The following is a 21,294-nucleotide window of genomic DNA, read 5'->3' on the forward strand; positions in this document are numbered from 1 at the left end:
CTCAGGCACACTTTTACACCGCAGCACTCCATAATCAACCAATAATATTCTCCGGGAGTGACTTTATTAAACATCTCTCTGAAGTTTAGATTTCATATTTCTGCTGGTGAGCAAAATTATGAACAGCATAAAATGATTTCTGCAAAGTAAGGAAGCATCAGTCTGCACTTACAGCTTCGTTTAGACGCATATAAATTACACTTACAATATTTCATCCCACAACCATCTAACCAGAAGCCTTAAAAGCATGATTAAGTCATTCAAAAAGAGTTCAGATTTTAGTTAAAGAAACATAACTGTAACCAGTCTAATCAATGGCACCATCATAAGGTTTCTATTGTAAAGGTAAGAGACACCTCCACATGATGGAGGTGGTAGTTCTTTAAGGATGACAAAGGGAGTCTGGTCCAATAACTGTGTCTGTGTTGCTGTGAAGTCGTTATCTTGGTTTGAAATGTTGGGCTACTTTTGGTCTAGCAAAGGATAAACGTGCATTAAAAGATAAAAAGGCAGTTTTCTCTTCGCTTTTCTAATATAATTTACATTTTTATTCTAGTTCTGTGGTGGAGGTTAAAACCTCACAGCTGTACTGTATGTGCGACACATGGTGTGACTCTGCTCATCAGGCACCAATATGGCCTTTTCTGGTGCCTCACAGAGAGCAGAATAGATCGAAAATAGACTAAGTGACTGCAGCTACACTGAATATGAAGCGCATGCCATAATCACTTTAAGATTTAATATGGGATGGGCTTTGTGAAGAATGCCGGGATTCTTGTGTGCCAGGCCTGAAGAAAGACTACTACTAACAGCTGTGACCAACTTCCAAACAACTAGAGCTCAAGCTGGCAATACCCGACTGCAGTCACAGTATGCTACAGTGGAGGAGAGCAGAATAAACAATGCTATAAAACAGTCTAAAAATACCCTGGAGGGAAATCACCTGTAACATAATAAATCAGCTTCAATGGCTTTATTGTAAATAGCCCTGTGGATATCTGGGAAATGACCAGGAAACGCTTTATTACCGGCTTACCCAAGACAGCCCCTGTAAAATTGCTGGCAAAGCGAGAAATATGAGTCGACAGACAAAACAAAGTTTCACTTTCACTGCCAACAAAAAGTAGCTTTGTAACTTAAAAAACACTAAAAAACAACAACACTAAAAAAAACAAGTGCACTCCCCAACGACACCAAAACCATTTAAACATCCATGATGCATTTATACAATAACATGAAACATTGCATATTTCCAACATGTAGCGGACACTTATTTTGAATCACAAGGACATAAAAAGGAACGAAAAAAAACATGTATCTTCAGAAGGAAGATATTGTTTCTCTCTCATTATGCATGCTGATCATTTAATTGTGCAAGCTCATTAAAGATGAGTAACGGATGGAGCAAAAAAAATTACAAAATCATGAACTGAAAAGTCCAGTAACGTTCCTCTACAGGATAAAAGACAGGACATGGGGATAATAAAACGATGATAAAAGACCTCTCTACGGAGCATACACTAGTGAAAATGTGGGGATGTAAGGGGTTAAAAGTTAGGAGGGATGGGATCATTTCAGGATGATCCTCATCATGCCATCATGCAGGTTTGTGGAGAGGTAAATGTTACCTGGATGGGCCTGAATCCTCCCTTGGGTATTGAAAGCAGAAGAGAGAGAAAAGCCAATGGGAAACCGCACTGGACAGACTTAAGCAATCACACAAGTCAACAGGAAACTACCCAGTTATTTCCATCTACCTGACACAGTGACAGATTCTGAGTCACTTAACACGTACGACAGGAAATAACCACAGAATGCAGGTTGGTGCATCATTCAGTAGGCAGGAAAAGCTTGACAAATTTACAGTCGAATTGTCATATCAGTGTTTGACTTGGGGCTAAGTGCCGCCCCGACATAACATGCACAGCTGCAGTTATCCACATGCACATACTGAAAGTCTATCTCATCCAAACACGCACTTTACTTCCAGGGATAGGTTCTTTCTCAAATTGTGCAGGTTGCGTCGGTGTGCCAGGCGACCTCTTGCTTTTTTTAAACTGGCGTTTCCCAGCCCCAGTGGGATCTGGCTATCACCTGCAATGCTGACTTAGCAGCGGGGAGGAGTGCTAAAGGCTGCATGCCAGGGTGACATGCGGACACCCGTCTATATCTTGGAGCTGATAGGTGTCACTTCACTCCCCGCGTTGATCTTTGTCGAAAATAGAAAATTCAATAAGTATTATTTTTGGAAGAAAATAAATGAGTGTTCAACGAAAACCTTTTGTCTGTTTGTGTGGGTTGATATTTTTACAGCATAAAAGATACATACAGTGAACACAGACGGCTATGACAGTGCGAGTAAACAAAGCAAACTGCTGCCAGAATAACCCGACGATCCCGGTCACAAACGGTGTCATCATCATGCCCCGCATGCCGCACGTTCAGGTGGAAATGCTGACTAAACTGTGCGACACTTCCAATATTTAGGGCCACCAGAGGAAACATTCACGGGTTAAATTTAGATTAATTTACTCTGACGAGTTCTCTGAAGGAGACTACAGTTGTTTGTTTTTGTGGTAACTAATTTCCACGGGCTCTGCTTCCAAACCAGTCGTAATTAAAGCAAATAAAGATGATCCTTGTCTGAAGAGACGTTATAATTTGGCCAAACGAATTGTCGGATCTCTATGCACCCTTCACTGTGAATCGAGTGTGTTTCAGGGGAACAATAGCTGTTTTCTCCGTTGGTATAAAAGGCCACTGTTCGGCTTCATCTGCTTTCCGATTCCACTTCCGTGGTGGCACAAGGAATCTCAGCGCCAGTTTGTGACAGCTAGAGCATCCACTCGTCTGTGTGTACACGCTAACGCCAGCCAACACGCCCGTTACACTTTGACACCAGACTATTAATAGTCTGTTTAAAATGTGTCCACACAGAAGCATCCAGAAGGTGAAGATGTTAGACAACAAGTTCGACAGGGCACGTCTTCGGGGTCCGGGGGTTGGGAATAACACATCAATCTGAAATACGAGCAGCCGCGTAAATCCTCACGGCATGGATCAACCAACAGAGAGATAACAGGAAGCCACATGGACTGACTGTCAGCACCCAGACATGTCTGAGACTCTTAGTGTCCACAAGGTAATACACAAACAAAATCATACACAGTGATGTGTCGCACACAAACACCGAGGCCTGTCCACACACAATCATTCTTGGCTCTTTCCTTGACTAGAGCCTAACTGACAACTACTTAACCTTTATTGACTGTCTTCTTTAGCCATGAAAAAGAGTGATTGCCTCTTGTTTATACAAGTCAATAAGTAATGTGAAATAATCAGTATCAGCTGAAGACGACTTCTTAGTGACGATCTTGCAGTGTGTCTTGTAGTTGTGGTTACAGAAATCTAGACCACGGACGACAATAAAACAATCAAGTTAACTGCTGCACCTAGATGTTACAACCGGAAACAAATGACATCCTGGTCTCATGAGGGTGTTGTTACTGTAAAATGTTTGAGAGATTCAGCTGCTTTAAGTGCTGAAACAACGCCGCTTCAACTCCTGTTTTCTAGCGTAAAAAGAAAAAACTAAGAATATTCTGCACCACCAGTTTGGATGCCTTCAAACTAAGTGAAAAAATATCACATTAACAGTCAGGTTAGTTTCAGCCCCTTAGAGGAGCAAGCGCTGATATCCTATTTCAATATCCTGTCTTATAAAGACTTAAGAATAAAAAGCCATTTAACAGGAAACAGGATAATTGAAAACACCACAAAATAATTCAAATACAATAATTGAATGCAGTTTGATTGCTACTGTATCTGAGGGCACTTACATGTGTCAATCAAGACTAAGATGACTACGATTGGCTCTCAAGGCCTGTACAAACATACAGTCCAAAAGTGGAATATTTGGATAATTCTTTTTTGTTGTTTTTTTTGTTCCACAGAATGTACAATATTGGTCAGCCTGCACTGAGCTGTAGACTCTGTGTGTGTGTGTGTGTGTGTGTGTGTGTGTGTGTGTGTGTGTGTGTGTGTGTGTGTGTGTGTGTGTGTGTGCGTGCGTGCGTGCGCGCGTGTTAAAATATGAGACAACATGAAGCAGCACAGAGCTAAATCCAATGAAGGACGAGGTTCTGTCATGTAAAAATCATGTACTCTGAGAAAGAATGGAGGACTCACAATAATCCTGTGCAACATTGGTTACTTGTTCCACTCAGAGGCCAAGCCTCACATCATAATCATTACATTACATAAATCTGATTTAGACCAATTTTAGGAATGAACTGAGATCTCAACATAAAAATAAACGTGAGCAGTATAAGGATCCCTGTGCACCTGACTGAACACAAAAACATCCCACGACAATTAAAAACCTCCTTAACTGTTTCCAAAATACATGACGGCTTTCAAATCGGAGCCTTTTTTTAAAAAAAAATTATTATTAAAGGAACAGCAGACGCCCCACAAACAGCCTTTTTTGCCAGCAGGGACCAGCAAACTGCTTTGATGATGATGATGATGATGCAAGAGAGGGAGGAGGAGGGGCGTTCAGCAGGGGTAAATTACCTGATGGTGGGTTGGTCGAGGGCCCGTAGCAAACTGGTGGGGGAGGGAGGAGAGGTCCAGCAAGGAGATTAAAGCAGTGATGGCAAAGCGGGGAGAAGAAAGAGCATAAGAAAGACACAGAGACAGAATAAGATGAGCGATGGAGGCAGACGCTTGAAAATGCAATTAAAAAAAAAAACAAACACAGTACAACAGAGCTTTAACGACATGTGGCACATGATGCAGCACCAGTCCCGTCACAGTATTTGCAAATAATAACTTGCAATTTTCAATGGTTGTAAGAGCCAAGGCAACGTAGATATTGTCGTGAGAATGGGGGGGGGGGGGGCATAATTTAATGCTGTGAACCACATTGTAGTGGAATTAAAATCATTAGTGTACCATTGTGTGAATACACAGCGACTGAGGTCTGGTTCAACCCTGCTCTCCTGGTGGAGGCTGGGCAGGAGCCAGGCAAGATTTATAAATAATGCACAGTCAATACCATATTTGGATATATTTTTTTAACAAGGCGTTAGAAGCCTTGGGTAGGAGATTTTTCATGAAGGGTTTTAAAGGTGTTGGCTATTTCTAAATGGCTTTCTCAAAGCTACACTGACAAAAGAGATGAGATAGCTTGATTTTACTTGAAAATTTCACACAAACATGAAGACATAATAGAAAAACTAACAGCAACACAGCTAGACACAATTTGTTGTTAAATTTTTTTTTTTTTTAAATCGAATATATAAATAAATATATTGCTTTGCATGAAATAAACTGTTAAAGTCTAATATTGCCTTTTGGTTTTCTGAGTTTAGATTCTATAAGAAGCTAACAAAATAGAAGCTTCACAATGGCTTGAATTTCCCTTAAAACTTAACAAAAGCTTCAATAAACAAAGAAGCAGGCTAAACACTGGATCCACAATGTGGTTTCCTTTCTTTTATGCTGGACAGGCGCCGTAAAGACGGAACCAGGATTTTGACCCCACATTGGTCTCCTTCGGGTAAACAATACCTCATCAGCTGATTGTTTGACAATTAGTTTGACAGAGTTCCTCCTCCAACAGCTACTGATCTGGCATTTGAATTATTTTCTTTGTCGCCAGATTTTTGAGGATATAATCTTTTTCCACTATTTTGATTGTCATTAATAATAATAATGTTGAAGGTCGACGGTGAAGCCTACGGAGTGTGCTCAGGTTTTCAGAGCGGTTACATGGCAGTGGAGATGGATGGTATAGGTTTCCACCAGTGTAGAGTCATGTCCCATATGCCATCAGCGACACAACTAGCCCATAAGGAGCCTCTATGGGGACCTCATTAAACACAGCCTACGTTAAAGTACATCACTGCTGTGATCAAACTAAGATCGGTCAACAACTGAGGATCATATGGTGGTGTCTAAATACAAGATCTCTCCATCACTTACTCAGGTTTCAAATACAATCACACTAAACCACAAACTGTTTGGGTACCTGGAGGCACATGTGCTGTAAATCTGGGACCAGAGGGACACTCACCGGGCGACTCTGTGGCTGTGCATTCATTGGCTGTGTCTGGGGAGAATACACTAAAGGTGCAGAACCAGCATTTTGCCCGGGGTTGTATGGAGACTGTCGAAAGAAGAAATGGAAACACACAGAGGAGGAGAGGGTTCGTTATGCACCGACTCGTCATTTGATTAAAACATTCAGGAAGGACCTAAACGATAACACTCCATGACAGCACACCAAATATCACACCACAAACTTACTTCGGATGTTGCTGGGCGAAAGTGTTTAATGGGGTTTATGTTCTGCGAAAAGATAATTGGTACCCCGAAGGACTGCAAGTCCTGCACTTCTTTATTCTTCATCTAGTGTGCAGTGGAACTGAGCAGAGGTGGGTTTGAGCAGACCTGCGTACTCTTCTTCAAGCCGCTGCTTGGTATGGTTATGATAATTTAAGTTTGAGCTGGCTGACGAGACTATTTATAGAACGCTTGTGAGAGATTAGAGCTGCGTTAGGGTAAGGCAGTGGGCCATTAGGCTATAACGGTAAAGAGGAAAAACTAGATTCCTCGCAAGCACACTTGCATACTTTCCCGAGATGCTGAGTCACGGAGTCAACATGCTTGTAATTGAGAACAGGCAGGCGGTAGCAGATGCCAGGTGTACAGCATCAGCATCACTGTCTGAAGGTGTTTATGTCTGTGTGATTAATGGATTGACCTTTTGCAGAGTTACCTGTATATTGTGTATTTCCCCTGAATGACAAGCATGAAACCACCGGATGTGAAGCATGCTCCAACCAAAGGTTGACAAGAGTAAGTGAATCTTCCCCTGATACTCAGCCCTGATTTATTTCTGTTCTGGCTCTCTGAATTTCATCATTGCCTCATCCCATTTCCATCACGTGTATGAATTAATGTGGATAAAAACAGAGATGGAAGTCCCTGCTAGATTTAAACTGTATGTTTTACCCTTATCTAACTCCCAAACCATCTCAAATCCAAATTAATTAATCAATCTTGCCTGAATCCAACCTCATCAGAGTGCTTCCACCCATAACCCTGCAGCGATCCCAGACTTTATACATAACTGTATCCTCTTTTAACACAGTCCCAAATTCAAATTAATTATTCCACATATTGAATTTTTACAGAACAAGTCTAAAATTCCCAAGCAACACTTTAAAATATTAATTTAATCATGTTTTGTCTACTGAGTATGATCTCCAATATGTTAACACACACTTCCATGTTCTGAATCTAAGCTGACCAAATGATCATACATGATGACCTCACAGTGACATAACCGAGACATATGACCTAACTGTCTGGATGATATAAAAAAAATGGGTGTCAGCAAATCCTCCTTAAATTAAACTCTGATAAAAATGAAATCCTTGTTATTGGACCTGAACATCTGTATTCCAGTATCCAGGCCTCTCTTGGTCCCTTATCAGTTCATGTTAAACTAACTGTCAGGAAGCTGGCTGCGCTCCTTCACACTGACCTCACTCATGAGAAACACATTAACAAGGTCACCCAGTCATGCTTTGAGGAATATCTGTAGGATACGATCAATGCTGCATTTAAATGACATTCAAACTATCATTTAGGCTTTTATTTCCTCTCGGTTGGATTACTTTAACAGTCTTTTAAAGGGTATAAATCAAAAATCAATTAAGAGACAGGCAGCAGCAAGACTCCGAACAAAAACCAAAGAAATTACATTACTCCAATTTTGATGAGCTTATACAGGCTGTCCAATTACTTTAGGATTGATTTCAAGATTTGACTTATTTCTTTTAAAACTCTAAATGGCAAACTCTAAACTGTTAACAGTTCCCACCAGACAATTAAAGACTGAAAGGAAACCGAATGTTGCTGTAAGGGCTCCTCGGTTGCGGGATGACATGCTAGAGGAAGTCTGGCTCGCCACATCAGCATCATCTTTTAAATCACATTTGAAAGGCATTGGACAAAAAAAAAATATATTCTTAAGTGTTATAAAAACATAGTGAAAAAGAGAAATGACAAACATGAAAATAAAAGATGTTGAAAAGTTGATGTAAGAAAAGACATTCAAGATAGGTTTGAACTCTTAATTTAATTAATGTTAAATTTGAAATAAGTGCTTTTCAATTTGAAAAAAGACAGTCAGTTGGTTGGTTAGTGGGTCTCATCAGTCTAAAATTATTTATTACGACTTCAAGATTCATTCAGAAAAAAAAAAATTGTGTTAATGTGAAATTTTGTCTTTGAGTGATTACACCAAGAACTGATCGACCCGGCCTTATAACACAGGAAACAGGACAGAAAGCAGACAAATATTCAATATGCAGAGAGGATGACGGCAGTCACAGTGACAAACTCACCCCTGCGCCTGCCTCCCAGCCCTTAGGGTAGCGATACGGGGAAGCTGTGGGTAAAGATACCTGAGTGAGCGCCGGGGAGTGGGCATGTCCAGGCGGGGTGCCCGCCAAGCTGGGGTGTCCCTTTGTGATGTCGTGAGCAGTGTAAGGAGGGCCAGCATGCCTGGGTACCTGTGTGACACGAAGCAGCAGAGTTAAGACATCTAGACAAAACGGGATATAATGTCAGACCGATGAAGAATAGAAACAGCAGTGGTGGGATTCCACAGGTCATTAGTCTCCCCTCCTGCTGAGGAATTTAAATGGAGCGCTCAAGCTGCAGGATTAGCCCCTGTATGTGTGCAGAGGTGAAGACCTGTGATGTGCATGGCTGTTGAAGCCCGCTGCGGTTGGCTGAAGACCCGGCTGTGGCCTCTCCTGCAGCCCGCTGTGCCAGACTGTGCTGTGCAAAGATGTCTGGACCTCATATGGCAAAACTGGGTCGTGTAATCATATTACAATCCCACTCATCTGTGATAGATCCAGAGCACCTGGTACATATATATATATATACAGTGAACCCTCGCTATAACGCGGTTCACCTTTCACGGTCTCGCTGCTTCACGGATTTGCATCGTGCATTGAAATCACATTACGACTATATGTAACGTAGATATATTTAATGTCCAGTTCTATCTATTTCAATTGTAAAATAAAGGTTACTACTTCACGGATTTCGCCTATCACGGTTTCTATTTGGAACGTAACCCCAGCGAAAAACGAGGGTTCACTGTATATATGTATATATGGCCGAGTCATGCCAAACAAGCCTCAATGATTTTAGCCGATGGAGGGTTCGAGGTGGGCTTGAGGTGGGCACCGGCACAGTGAGCAGCATCAGGCACGGATGAGATTTGATTCAGCCCTGAGTCTGTGGTGTGGCAGGATGGGCTCTGGCTGCTGCAGCGATGGGCTGGCATCACTGCAGGTGCTGCTTGTTGCTGCAGCAGACCCGCCACACCAGGGAAACAGACAGGATACTGCAGGAAGAAAGCAGTAAGCAGATATTGAGGCAGATTGGAAAGCTGTGCAAGTCACCTCTCCTTTTTTCTTTTTCCTCCAACGCCTGCTTTTTCTCTCTCTCTCTCTCTCTCACACAAACCTTGACTTTAGATATTTATAATCTCCTAAAGACAGCCACTGACACTAATATTTAAAACTAACATCTCCAGATTACACTTCAATTACGTTCTGTACGGCTTCTATAGAATCCCTCCCCTTGACACCTCTACATCTTCTCTGTGTGGCCCACTTCCCTCAGATGACCTGGGATAAGGCAACTAATCTAGCTGCTGTTGCCATGGGAGGAGTCTGCTGCGCTTCGGGCGAGCGACTGATTGCGAGGACATACAGCGTGATGGGATGGGGGAGGGGAGGTAAGCGGCTGTATGGAGGCTGTACATGAGGGAGAAAGGGAGAAGGAGGGAGGGAGAGAGAGAGAGAGAGAAAAAGGACTGACTGTGTAAACCTCACATCCACAATACAGAGCAACTGTTCCTTTGCCATGAGCACTGTTTGTTTCCACCAATGTCATCACTGCGGCAGCCTGACCTCCGAAAACAAACTTGAGCTCGAAAATCTCATCAAACCTTTAATGTTTTCAGTGCTGTTATGTTACAGTGGACAAGCAAGCTCTCAGCTGAATAGCTTCTTTCAAGCATATAGAGGCTTTTATATTTGTACCTCCCTCATTTCAGAAATGTTATCAGTACTGGAAACATCTTTGTGATGGCAAAATATGGGCAATTTGAAGGTAAACTGTTGTAAAAGCTACATATCATATCATAAAATCCACAGGATCCAATATGTTCCCACAAATGACCACTACCCTGCAAGAAAAATCAATAAAATATGATGTGAAAATGAAATAAATCTTACCATCTTTTTTTTCCTGCAGCAAACATTCACTTATAACATGTGCAACAATCTGGCCTCTCATGGCAGAACTAACTCTAGATCACAGAGTCGTAAAAACAGCATCCTCAGCAGCCGAGCCTCAGAGGAAGCGAGGATGCCGCGTCAGGTTTGTTTTTGACGCCGGGGAGATGCGGTAGGTGTGGCCGGCCACTCAGGACAAGACCGTAAATGGTCGAATAAATGTCGATCTGATCCCTAACTCATATGTTGGTGCTTAATGCAGTTTAGAATAAAAACACCAGCAATTACGGGAATATTATAAAGACAAAGATCTGATAGGGGAAATGTTCATTAACCCCCTGAAGATCACAGCCTTCTCTTGTTTGTAATCAAAAACACATTCATGTTTACAGGCACTGGCTTTATGTTGTCAGAATAAATGTATAATAAAAATGTTGATGATATTGTTGCTGAATTTCAGCATGAAACATTCATCAGAGCCTGATTATAATGGTTAGAAATGCTCATCTGCGCAGGGAGTTTCTAATATTTTGTCAATTAAAGAAGTGTAAGACTTCATGACTATCAATGCCAACAAATGAATAACTGCCTCTAAAATGACCATTAACTCAATCAAGACATATTTAAAACAGTTTCAACAAATCCTAAAATTATAACCCTTTTAAAAGGTAGTGTGGAGTGAGCCTGCATTAGTTTAAGCCAAGTGTAAGGTGCTACATATGTACTGTAATCCCATATATTTGTGTTATTTTCTTTGAGTGTGCACTTCCTGTGTAGGTACAGCAGCATATGTACAGGTGCACATGCATGTGAGAGTGTTTTTGATAAAAGGGGGGGGGGGGCTGTGTGCAGTGACTCACGCTGTAGACTGCAGCGACTCCAGGCTGTGTGGGGAAGATTCGGTCGTCCAGTGATGGCTGAACCCGTGGGATTCTGGAAAAGGTTGCGTTCAGGAAAACTCAAAGCAACTGGAGACTAAAACAAGTTGGGTGGTAGAAAAGAGTTCAACAGTTTAGATTCCCGTCATGTTTTAAGGTATCTATGCAAGAGAGACATGGTTGAGTCTAAACAATGCTGATTAAACCGCTTTATTTGATCTGGTATGTTTTGAACGTTTCCCTTTTAGCAAACACCGACACAACTGTGCTAAAATTCTATTGCATTCGGCTTTTGTCAAACACCAATGGCCTGTGTAGTTTGATTTCGAGGATCCCCCGACCACACCACCCCGCCCAAAATGCCCCATCTCTGAGAGTACACTATGTACCTTCACCATTTTGCAAGAGTTAAAGGGAAAATGTGAACTGGATTCCTGGGCTACATCAGGCAGGGGGACAGCCAGAGCAGAAGATTAGACCACTGATCAGCCTTTGCACCAGAGCAGCAAACTACGTTCAATATTAATTCTACTTTATTCTGCCTGTGCTACCGGTAGAATAATAATGGCTTAAAGAAAAAAACCTCATGACACTTGTAAATATCTTTAAGACTAGAGGCTTTATTAAAGCTCAGGGAACTGTTTGAAGAGGAACCAGAACAGAGGATAGCTTTCTTTACGGCTTCTGAAACATGCAATAATGAGACTCACTTGGGAGACATCACTCAGATGTTAGAGGAGACAAAAGAGGGAATGTGTAATGGCCACATCGAAGAGGGAAGCCCCGCGGTTAATAACCTGCTCGGGCAGTTGTCTGCGACAGACGGGCTCACATACTGCTGATCACATGGTTGAAGGGAAACCGAATGTCTGGCTTTCTTCCTTTCACCCAAACCACATCTCCCTTCGCCCTAAACCCGCTTTCCTTTGCTCTGCTCTTGCCTGCAGGGGCCGTCATCTCCGCTGGCCCCCCGCCAGCCCCGCTGCTCAACAATACAAGAGAGGGAGGGGCGAGAGAGGGAGGGGGGCTACAGAGAGAAAAGAATCATTTAAAAAGAGGGCTGCAATTCAGAATGCAGAAACACAGCAGGAAGCGTTATCTGTTTCATTGCTGGGGAATTTGGAAAAACAACACACCATCGCTGTCAGCTGTCAACCCCCCCCCCCCCCCACCTTAAAGACTCCGTCTCCTCACAATGATAATAAACGTGAGACAACCTGATCTGTCTGCTCGACATGACCAGTGGCTGGCAGAGGCAGCTGTGGGGACGGGGAACAAGCGGTGGAGAACTACAGGCGAAAGTTCTACCTGAAGTCATGGGTTGTGGTCAGCACTGGCAAGGGCGGGAAAAGTCAATGCAAAAACAGTCAGGTAAGTTGACACAGCTAAATCAACCGAAAAAAGATTTTTGTTACGACTGTGGCCAAATGATTAAATCAAGCAATTATGTGAACGGCTCAAAGCCAGCATGCAGATTTCTGTTAACTCAGAGAAAACCACCCGCAGTCATGCAATCTTGTTTTGCCACAAACTATTATTAGATGGACAACACTTCTTACATGTCATTAAAAGTTGATACTAAACATGAAATCGACTCCATGTCAAACTCTATTTAGGCAACACAGCACGTGACTGATTCAATCACAGAACTGATCCACTTCTTGTTTTCCCCTCTTCTATCGGAGGATATAAAGTGTGCTGGTTTCGGACATATTTGTAGCAAAGTTTCCCTTTGATATTAGAAGCGTTTTCAGCTTTTAGATACATATGCCCTGAGTGTTTACAACATTTAGCTGGCATACATCATCAAGAGGGATTCTTTTTTTGAAGTACCGTTAGTTACTTGTGTAGTTACAAGGTTGAATGTCGGTGTTAAACAGTGATTTCAGCGCTCTGATGGTCGCTTGAATGTTTCTACAGTGTCACATCCAGGTGATCACGCTGTGGAAGCTAAATGTCCCGAGTTAAAACATCATTTATGTCAAGCTCCTGCATGTGGGCGGCCAGGCAACCAGATGGATGCAGACACTTTGCGGTCAGGCTCGACTGCACGTATCAGGCGCAGCCATGGAAGTGGGTGACTGCACTAATTAGACATTAGTCATTTGTTTGATCTCCATTCATTTTCTGCTTTGGGGAAGAAGGGCAAGCACAATATCAACTTAAAGACTTACAAAAGGGTGACCGCTTTGGAAAATGAGAGTCAGTGCAGCAGAAAAATTAACCTGCAACAACCAACGGCTCAAAAAATACGCCGATGGTGAGCGAAGATGAGGAAGGACTGAAGATACATAATCCTAAATCAACTACGCCTCAAAGACACCAGATATTCCAACTGAAAAGACATTCGAAGACAGAAACCACAGTTTTCTTGTAACACGGTAAACTTTGATCAAACAGCCGCATTCATGTGTACATTAAAAACAAAAAAAAAAAAAAAAAAAAAAAAACGCATGTCGGTTTTGTGTCAAATTCAGGTCCGAAACAAGGCCGTCGTTGACCGGGGAGATCATAAAGTAGCTTCAACCCCTCCTCCTCCTTGTCCCCTGAACCAACAGTGACCTGTAAGCCTCATTTAGGAGGGAAAAGCTGTTGCGGCTCCGGCTTTATCATTAGATTACTGTAAAGCCACTTAAGTGATGAGTGTGAGAGAGACGGGGAGAGAAAGGGGGAAGACAGGAGGTGATACGGGCCTTACAAATAGCAAGGGTGTGTGATCAAGAGGATGATACAGCTCAATAAAGTGTAATCTGTTGGTACTGAATAAATGAATGAATCAAAGGTGTCAAGTTAACGACGTAACTTCTGAATAAATCCCATTAAATGTCCGACCAAAAAGAGGCCAGAGAGGGTTAAAGCTTCGTTTTAACTGACTGAGCTGGTCCGCTGACAAATGTTAGAAATCAAATAATGCTGTGTGCACTGCCATACGACAACATACATGCAATTTCTTTGCACGGCATGTTACGTCAGATAACTTGAAAGGAACCCGCTGCGTCTCGTTTGAACGATGCAGCCTACCTGGATATCTCAGCGAGGAGGGCTCAAAGTGGAGGAACAGGAAGAGAGTGGCGACGGCCCAGATGGTGCAGATACAAACCCTCCTTCTCCCTGCTGGCTCAGTGGCCACTCTCACTCTCTCTCTCTCTCTCTCTCTCTCTCTCTCGCACACACACGGATACACACACACACACACACACACACACACACACACACACACACACACACACACACACACACACACACACACACACACACACACACACACACACACACACACAGTGTTGGATAAAATCAAAGCTCAAACAGCTCTCACTGCCTGCCTGCTGTTGCTGAGACTGCTCTTTCACTACAGCATGAACAATAGGAGGTTGGTTGGTGCATTCAACGCTAACAAACCAAATCTTAAGCAACAATAGCTCTGGATGCCTAAAACCTGGATGCTACTTAGAAATTAAGGGGCCGACGAGCTGCACTTCTAAGGAGGCTCATGCAGGAAAATGTAAAACAAACATAATTAATACTCCCACTATATGCTGTGTTCGAGACTTAGATAAATTCCTGTTCAAGTTACTACGTACTGTGGATTTCTGTAACTAAAAACACTTAATCACGATGAAGAGATGGAGAATCAAATCTGCACAGGGCGAGTCCGTTAGTGAAATTCCAAACAACAATTCAGAGACAAAGATGTTGTACTCTTTTACCATAAAAATGAGAATTTTTCAGCAGTTTGTCTAAACTTTATATTCGCTGGAAGGCAAAACTCCCCAGTCTGCTGTGTACCTCTGAAATGTAGGCAAGGTGCATTAAAACATTTTTTTTTTTAAATAAACGCAAAAACGACAGCCCTTACTGACACTAAGCATTCTGACTCACCGGATGTAGACCGTGACTACGAGGCTGCCGAACATCGGCCGAACTATTTAAGGCTGGATTCTCTTCCACTTCTAATATCTGCCGTGTTCACAATCCCCGTCGTAACAGGGAACAACAGTGACAACCTCCACGATGTTCAACCAAAACAAGCTCGTACACTCTTTTGCACCATTGCTGCTTTCTGGGTTTGGTGTCGCCTGAAGCGACTGTGATTGGTTTAGAGACGTACAATCAAGCCGGAGTGTTTGTTCCCCTCTAGCAGAATGATAAATGGGTTCTGCCGGATCATTTGCCAGCGCTGGCACAGCGCGGCGCAGATAGGTCCGGCTCTGCGAGACCAGTTACTAAGTAACCACAATGGACAAAGCCTCGGCCTTATTTGCAGTGACGGCTATTTTCTGTGAAACTTCACACACAGCTCAATGAGTATTGTTGCCGATACATTTTTGTATGAGCCAACTTACAGAAAAATGACCAATAAATGAAGAATTTGCTGGGTGACTATGTAGCATAAGACCAAAAAAAAAACACCAGTAGTCAGACAGCAGCCAGGAATACTTCTTCACTACGTTACTGCTTTATGTTTAAAACAGCAGCACTGCAGTACTACAAGAATGAACACTGAGCCAGCTGACAATTTAAAAAAAAAATAAAACCACTTGCCAGGATGACCCTACCCGAGTGCTCATTCTGTTTTGCACGAAAAGGCTTCTAATATGTGTGACGACAGAGTACGAATAACTGATCGGCACCGACGAGGACATGTGCTCAACACCACCAGGACAACTAGCTCTTTACAGTGGCAACTTTCCCAGAACTACTGCATTTAAAAACCCTTCTCGGCTGTACACAAACGAACCGGATGGTTGGGTTTAGTATACAGTACACGCGATGCTGGATTTGTACAAATAAATTCTTGCGCTGACACTAACATTGATGTTGTACTGTTAAAGGTTGCAGGAATACTTGCAGACAAGTGGATGTGAACATTCTCAACTTCATCACCGACCTTCCAGTATTATTGTGTGGGCGGGATGACTCTTCAAACCCAGTTCACAGTAAAAACAAGAGTCTTTTTCACTAATTACAGGATGCATTTAAAATGCCTTTGGTCGAGTAGATGCAGAAGAAATGTCCACAGTCACGTGCGCAAACTTCAGATAAGCACACTAGGAGAGAACTGACAGTGTGCAGGATGTGTTCTTCAACAGGCCACTCCCTCTCTGGAAAGAACAGTCCTGCATGCTGGCTCATAACAACTCAGCAGTTTATTTATAACATCCCACAGTGAGTATGCTCATGAGAATATCTTCGCATGCAGGCAGCACACACCTGTCCTGAAATACAGGACTACGGTACCGTGTGACCTACCAGCTGAGTACATGCATTACGTAGCCGTGTCCGCTTAACTAACAGTGAGCGCGGCTGCGTGCGCTGCTCACTGGTTGCCTTAAACATCACTGATCTTTACTGGAAAATGTTGCCATTTGTTTGTCCAAGTCAAGGAAACAAACCATATTAATGACGAACTTTAAAAAGACTTGAAAAGTTGTGGGTGAGAAAGAAGCCTCTCCAAAAGAGAGCTTTCACTTTCATGGTATAGTACTTTGATCTGAGTAGAGGGGAGTGCCCCGGGAAAAGCCCCTCCGTTTTTCTCAGCTGGGCCAGCAGCGGGGTGAGGTGAGCTGTGGGGGGATGGAAGGAAATGAGGGAGGGCTGAGGCGGGCTGGGTGACCTGGGCTTTTGTTGGCAGATGGTGAGAAGCGCCACCTTGGCCTCTCACTCTGAATGCTAAGCAGCAGTGCTATTGTCTGGCAAGTGCAGCAGCAGACCCATGCGCTGGGCGTTTCTCTGGCAACCAGGAATAGAAACAAACTGTCCCGTTCCCCACGCGGGGCAGCAGGCAGGCAGGCACGCAGGCACACACACGAACACGCGTCTCTCAACCCCGGCGCATTTCAGGACTCCATAAACACACGGAGCAACATCCTCCAAGTGGGAATTCCCATACATCAGGCGCCCAGGCCAGACACAGAAGGAACATGCTCTCACACTCATGACCTCTGAGGCCGAGGGAGAGCGAGAAGTCGGGACTAGCGGCGACACTCTGAGGGTCGGGTTTCATGTAGACATGAATCAATTGCATGGTTAAAAAAAAAACAAAGAAAACAAAGTCCAAAGAACCATCAAGAAGACTTTTTAAGTTACAAGGTCCCCGGACAAATTCGCGTTTATTTGTTGTATATTTTCACTAATTTGACGTTGGCTGAACTTACTTCTTCCTGTTGACTCCCCACCTACTGCAGATGGTTATTTAATGCGAGAATAAATCATACTTTATTATACAGAAGACCTAAAATCCAATACAATTATACAGCGCCACAAAACACAGACAGCAAAATTACCACCCAGTCGAAACAACACCTCCTCGACCCACATTGTTAATCAGTCCCTCCAGAATATCACGATCTTGCAATCGCAATGATTAACGCCAAGTCAACTCATTTCTGCACTATTTGCAGGAGCTTGCAAACTCCGGCAATTTCTCCAAAACAAAAGTTCTCAATAGAAACTCTGCTGAGGGCAATACAGCATAAAGTAAGTAACTGTTTTTTTCTTTTCTTTTTTAAATCAATAAAAGTAACTCTGCAAGGCTCTTCAACCCCTGCCTGTCATCATCAGAACAAACAGCAGGCTGATTGACTCGTAACAAAAACAAAAAAAAAGGCAAAATTGAAAGTGATGGGGTTTATGGGAAATGTGGTCCAGTCATGACGATGAGGCTACCAACCACTGCACTTCCCTGCATCAGTATTATCACACAGTATGTTAATTACATGAGTTTTGTTCACATTTACACTTGTAAGAGTCTGAACATTGTTTTTGTACACACAGTACGTGTTGAATTCATAATTAATATTAATTAGTTACTATTCATTATACATACTTTAAGGCCTGTACCATGTAAAGTGCCCTGAGATGATTTAGGTTGGGATTTGGTGATATATAAATAAAACTGAATTTAATTACGTTAATATTAAAATTTTAATAACTTATTTTTGCAGAGGATGTAGCGTTTGTTCTCTATATTTCATATGTTTTGCACAGCTACTGTAGAGTTTTTGTCATTTTAAGCCGAAGGCTTTTTAAATTCAGAAAGTAAAAAAACGATGATGTGCTTATTATCATTGGAAGTCATTACAAATGTCTCTTTCTTTATTAGGTAGTAGTAAAAACAAATTTATCAATCAATGTTACATTGAATAGGGAGACAAGTGCACCTGCAATAGCCACAACTTTATCATGAAGGGTCAGAAATTCTACAATAAAGAGGCCGATCGCTTCAGTGCTGAAGTCACCAAAAAGTTAAATCATCAAATTATGGCCAAATGGCGTGACGTCTTTAAAAGAGAATTATTTTACCATTATTCGACTCGATCTTATGTATATCTCTCCTTTAAAGAAGGCGTCCAAAAAGTAAATGGAGAAGGCGCAGCTCCGTACAAAAATGGTCGGCAGCAGAAAGTAGGTTAGGCAAATTTAAAAGTCATTTGAAAAGCTTCGAGAGTCAAAGGAGGACGCCGGCACAACCGATAAAGGAACCATTATATTCAGCGCTGTGTTCGGTTGACTCATCTTTACTCGCAGACAACTTCTAAGCCATCCCAAATCTGAGCGAGCAGCACAGGGCTTCACGCCGCCACCTGCTACACTACCAGCTCCTCGCTGGGCCCCTTTACGGATGTCAGAAACACCGAAAATCAGGGCGAGACATCAAACCCAGAAGCTGAAGCCACAACAGAAAAAAAAAAAATAAAAAGACACACGTCTCTGTGCCACTGGCAGGCGGAAGACATCAACTTAATCCTCTCGCTCACACCACTGACTTTGACACCGGTGCTGTAAATAAAACAGGAGGTGACATAACCGCAGTGACTTCACTCCAATCAAAAGTAGGGTAAGAGTGATCACGGCTCCATCGCTGAGGAAACTCGAAGGTCTTAAAGGTGCGTTTGGTGACAATAAAAATAAAAACGTATTGGGAGTCGAGAACATTTGGAGAACGATTTCCTGGGGAGGACACCCCCCCCCCCCCCTCCCAAAAAAATAATAATAATAAAACCACAACTATGTCAGCGTGAAGACATTTTAACAGGTTACTCAGCTCGTATCAAACCATTGACTGACAATAATAATAATGTCATATTAACACTGTAATGTGGTGTTGTTGTTGTTTTGGAGCTGCTCCCCGGCACCGCTTCAACGCCAAGCCCCAGCTGACGGGCCTTGTGCCGGCTAACATTAGCCCCCGTTATAAAGCCACAGGTCACCACCCACCCACCACCACCACCACCCCCCTTTGAAACGGACGAAGCTCCGCTGCTCCGCATCCGCAGACTCAACCCGCCGACATCGGCTCCCTCTTCACGTAGTTAACGGGCACGGCGCGCTAATCAACCACCGATATTGAACAAAGCCGGTAAAAACCGGTGTGTGGAAACTAAGCCCGGTTAGCTCGCCGGATGACTGGAGCTATCCTCTTCCGAGTAAACGCCGACCTTTTATATCTATATATATCTATATATTAACTATATATATATCGCGGAGGACAGACACGTTTTTTTTGTGTGTTTTTTTTAAAATCACCAAATGCATGTAGAAGCGGGCAGATGTCCCCGCAATCACACCGACGTTTCCGTTAAGCGTTGACAACCGGCTCGATAAGCTAACGTTAGCACACTCGGCTAGCCGGTCGTCCCCTCCCCTCCCCGGCTCCCTCCAACCGAAACCATCCCCCCCCTCCTTCCTCCTCCTCCTCCTCCAACATCCATTATCTGTCACTAACACAAAAAAAACACACACAAAAAAAAACCAGCACCGGGTGTTACTGTCATAAAAGCAAAGTTAAATGCATTAAAAAATTAAATTTAAAAATTTAAAAAAATTCCCCCCCCCCCCCCCCAAAAAAAAGCGATGCCTCTCGTTGTCAATAAAAAAGGATACTGAGGTGGCGGTAAGGCGCCCGGCGGAGCTGTCGGGGCTCCCGGCGGCAGAGACACGGAGGTCAGGGTAGTCCGCAGTTGGTTCGACGGAGAGGGGCCACTAACTCCAGGTCCGCTAACTGCGACAGCGGCGGGTTTGGGGACCACTTTCGGTGGCAAACTCATCGCAAAACAACAATAACAACAAAACAAAACCAAAAAAAACCACCCAAAAAAAAAAAAAATAATAAAAAAAATTCAACAAATAAAAACAATACCGTAATAAATACTGATACAAACGACGCCTAGCTTTGCGCGCATAGAGCCGGCGTAGCGGGTTCTCGAAGCGGGCCTCAGATCCCTCTGAGCGAACCGGGATAACGAAGCTCGAACAGCGACGCAAACGTCTTTTTTTTTTTTCATGGAAAGTCGCTGTTCGGATCGGCGGTGCTTTTCATGGGGACGGTGGGAGGTTTTTAGCCTCCCCTCGCCCGTCCGGAACCTCTGCGGATCCCGGCTCGGTTCGTTTCTCTCTCTCAAAAAAAAAAAAAAAAAAATACCCAAACGAAACGGTCGCCGCGATCTTCGACCTGTCCCCTCGGCGATCTACCTCGTCTTCTCGGCGAGTATGTTTTCTGTCATTTTTTTTTTCCTCACAGAGATGAGAGACTTCGCCAACATGGCGTTGCGGCCGCTTCCAGCAGTCCGGGCAGGACAGATGATTCGGCAAATCTCGGCCGGTTACGGAATCGCTCGGCTAATCAACTAACCTCCAGTCAGACACAAGACACAAGCGTGGTTCCCAAAATGTGTATAATGTATAGCCTCTACATTTTACATTACATTTTTGTTCTAATTATGTCGTTCTCATTACCTCAATTAAGTTTAATTTAGTTAACAAGATTAAAGTCGAGAATGTAATAATAATAATAATAATGTATTATGAATACGACCATCACATCAATAAACATAAAAAAAAATTAATTGTTAAAGTTGCACTGAGTTTTTATTAATTTGTGTCTGTATGGCCAAAAACACTAATATTGAGTATTTAGCTATTGACAGTACGAATTGTATTCTTTTATTTTACCCAGCTGCGTGACTATACAATGGACTTGTGTGTTATTGACGCCATCTACAGTTCTTCTACCACCTTTACATCTACAAATTTGCAACACATTTTCCTAATAGATCTATTGTAATTGATTAAGTAATAAAATC

General features: G+C 42.9%; 1 protein-coding gene across 6 annotated transcripts in view; it reads right to left on the minus strand.

Annotated features, from left to right (window-relative positions):
• LOC138616698 (eukaryotic translation initiation factor 4 gamma 3-like) overlaps positions 1-20,795 on the minus strand; it is a 50,320-nt gene extending 29,525 nt beyond the window's left edge. For 3 of the 6 annotated variants that reach the window (XM_069691219.1, XM_069691218.1, XM_069691215.1), the window contains exons 1-6: positions 20,096-20,795; positions 11,195-11,267; positions 8,421-8,588; positions 6,080-6,172; positions 4,576-4,608; positions 1,629-1,649 (exon numbers count right to left, since the gene is read on the minus strand). In XM_069691219.1, coding sequence (XP_069547320.1) covers positions 1,629-1,649; positions 4,576-4,608; positions 6,080-6,172; positions 8,421-8,588; positions 11,195-11,267; positions 20,096-20,259 — 552 coding nt within the window. In that variant the 5' untranslated portion in view covers positions 20,260-20,795. The remainder of the gene's footprint in view (positions 1-1,628; positions 1,650-4,575; positions 4,609-6,079; positions 6,173-8,420; positions 8,589-11,194; positions 11,268-20,095) is intronic. The other 3 variants (XM_069691217.1, XM_069691216.1, XM_069691221.1) reach the window with 3 other exon arrangements.
• Between the last annotated feature and the right edge of the window lie 499 nt (positions 20,796-21,294).

Source organism: Brachyistius frenatus, unplaced genomic scaffold (assembly GCF_029030835.1).
Source record: "Brachyistius frenatus isolate BFR_SWC_R1_liver_20210118 unplaced genomic scaffold, ASM2903083v1 Contig_10, whole genome shotgun sequence".
NCBI classification, from domain to species: domain Eukaryota; kingdom Metazoa; phylum Chordata; class Actinopteri; family Embiotocidae; genus Brachyistius; species Brachyistius frenatus.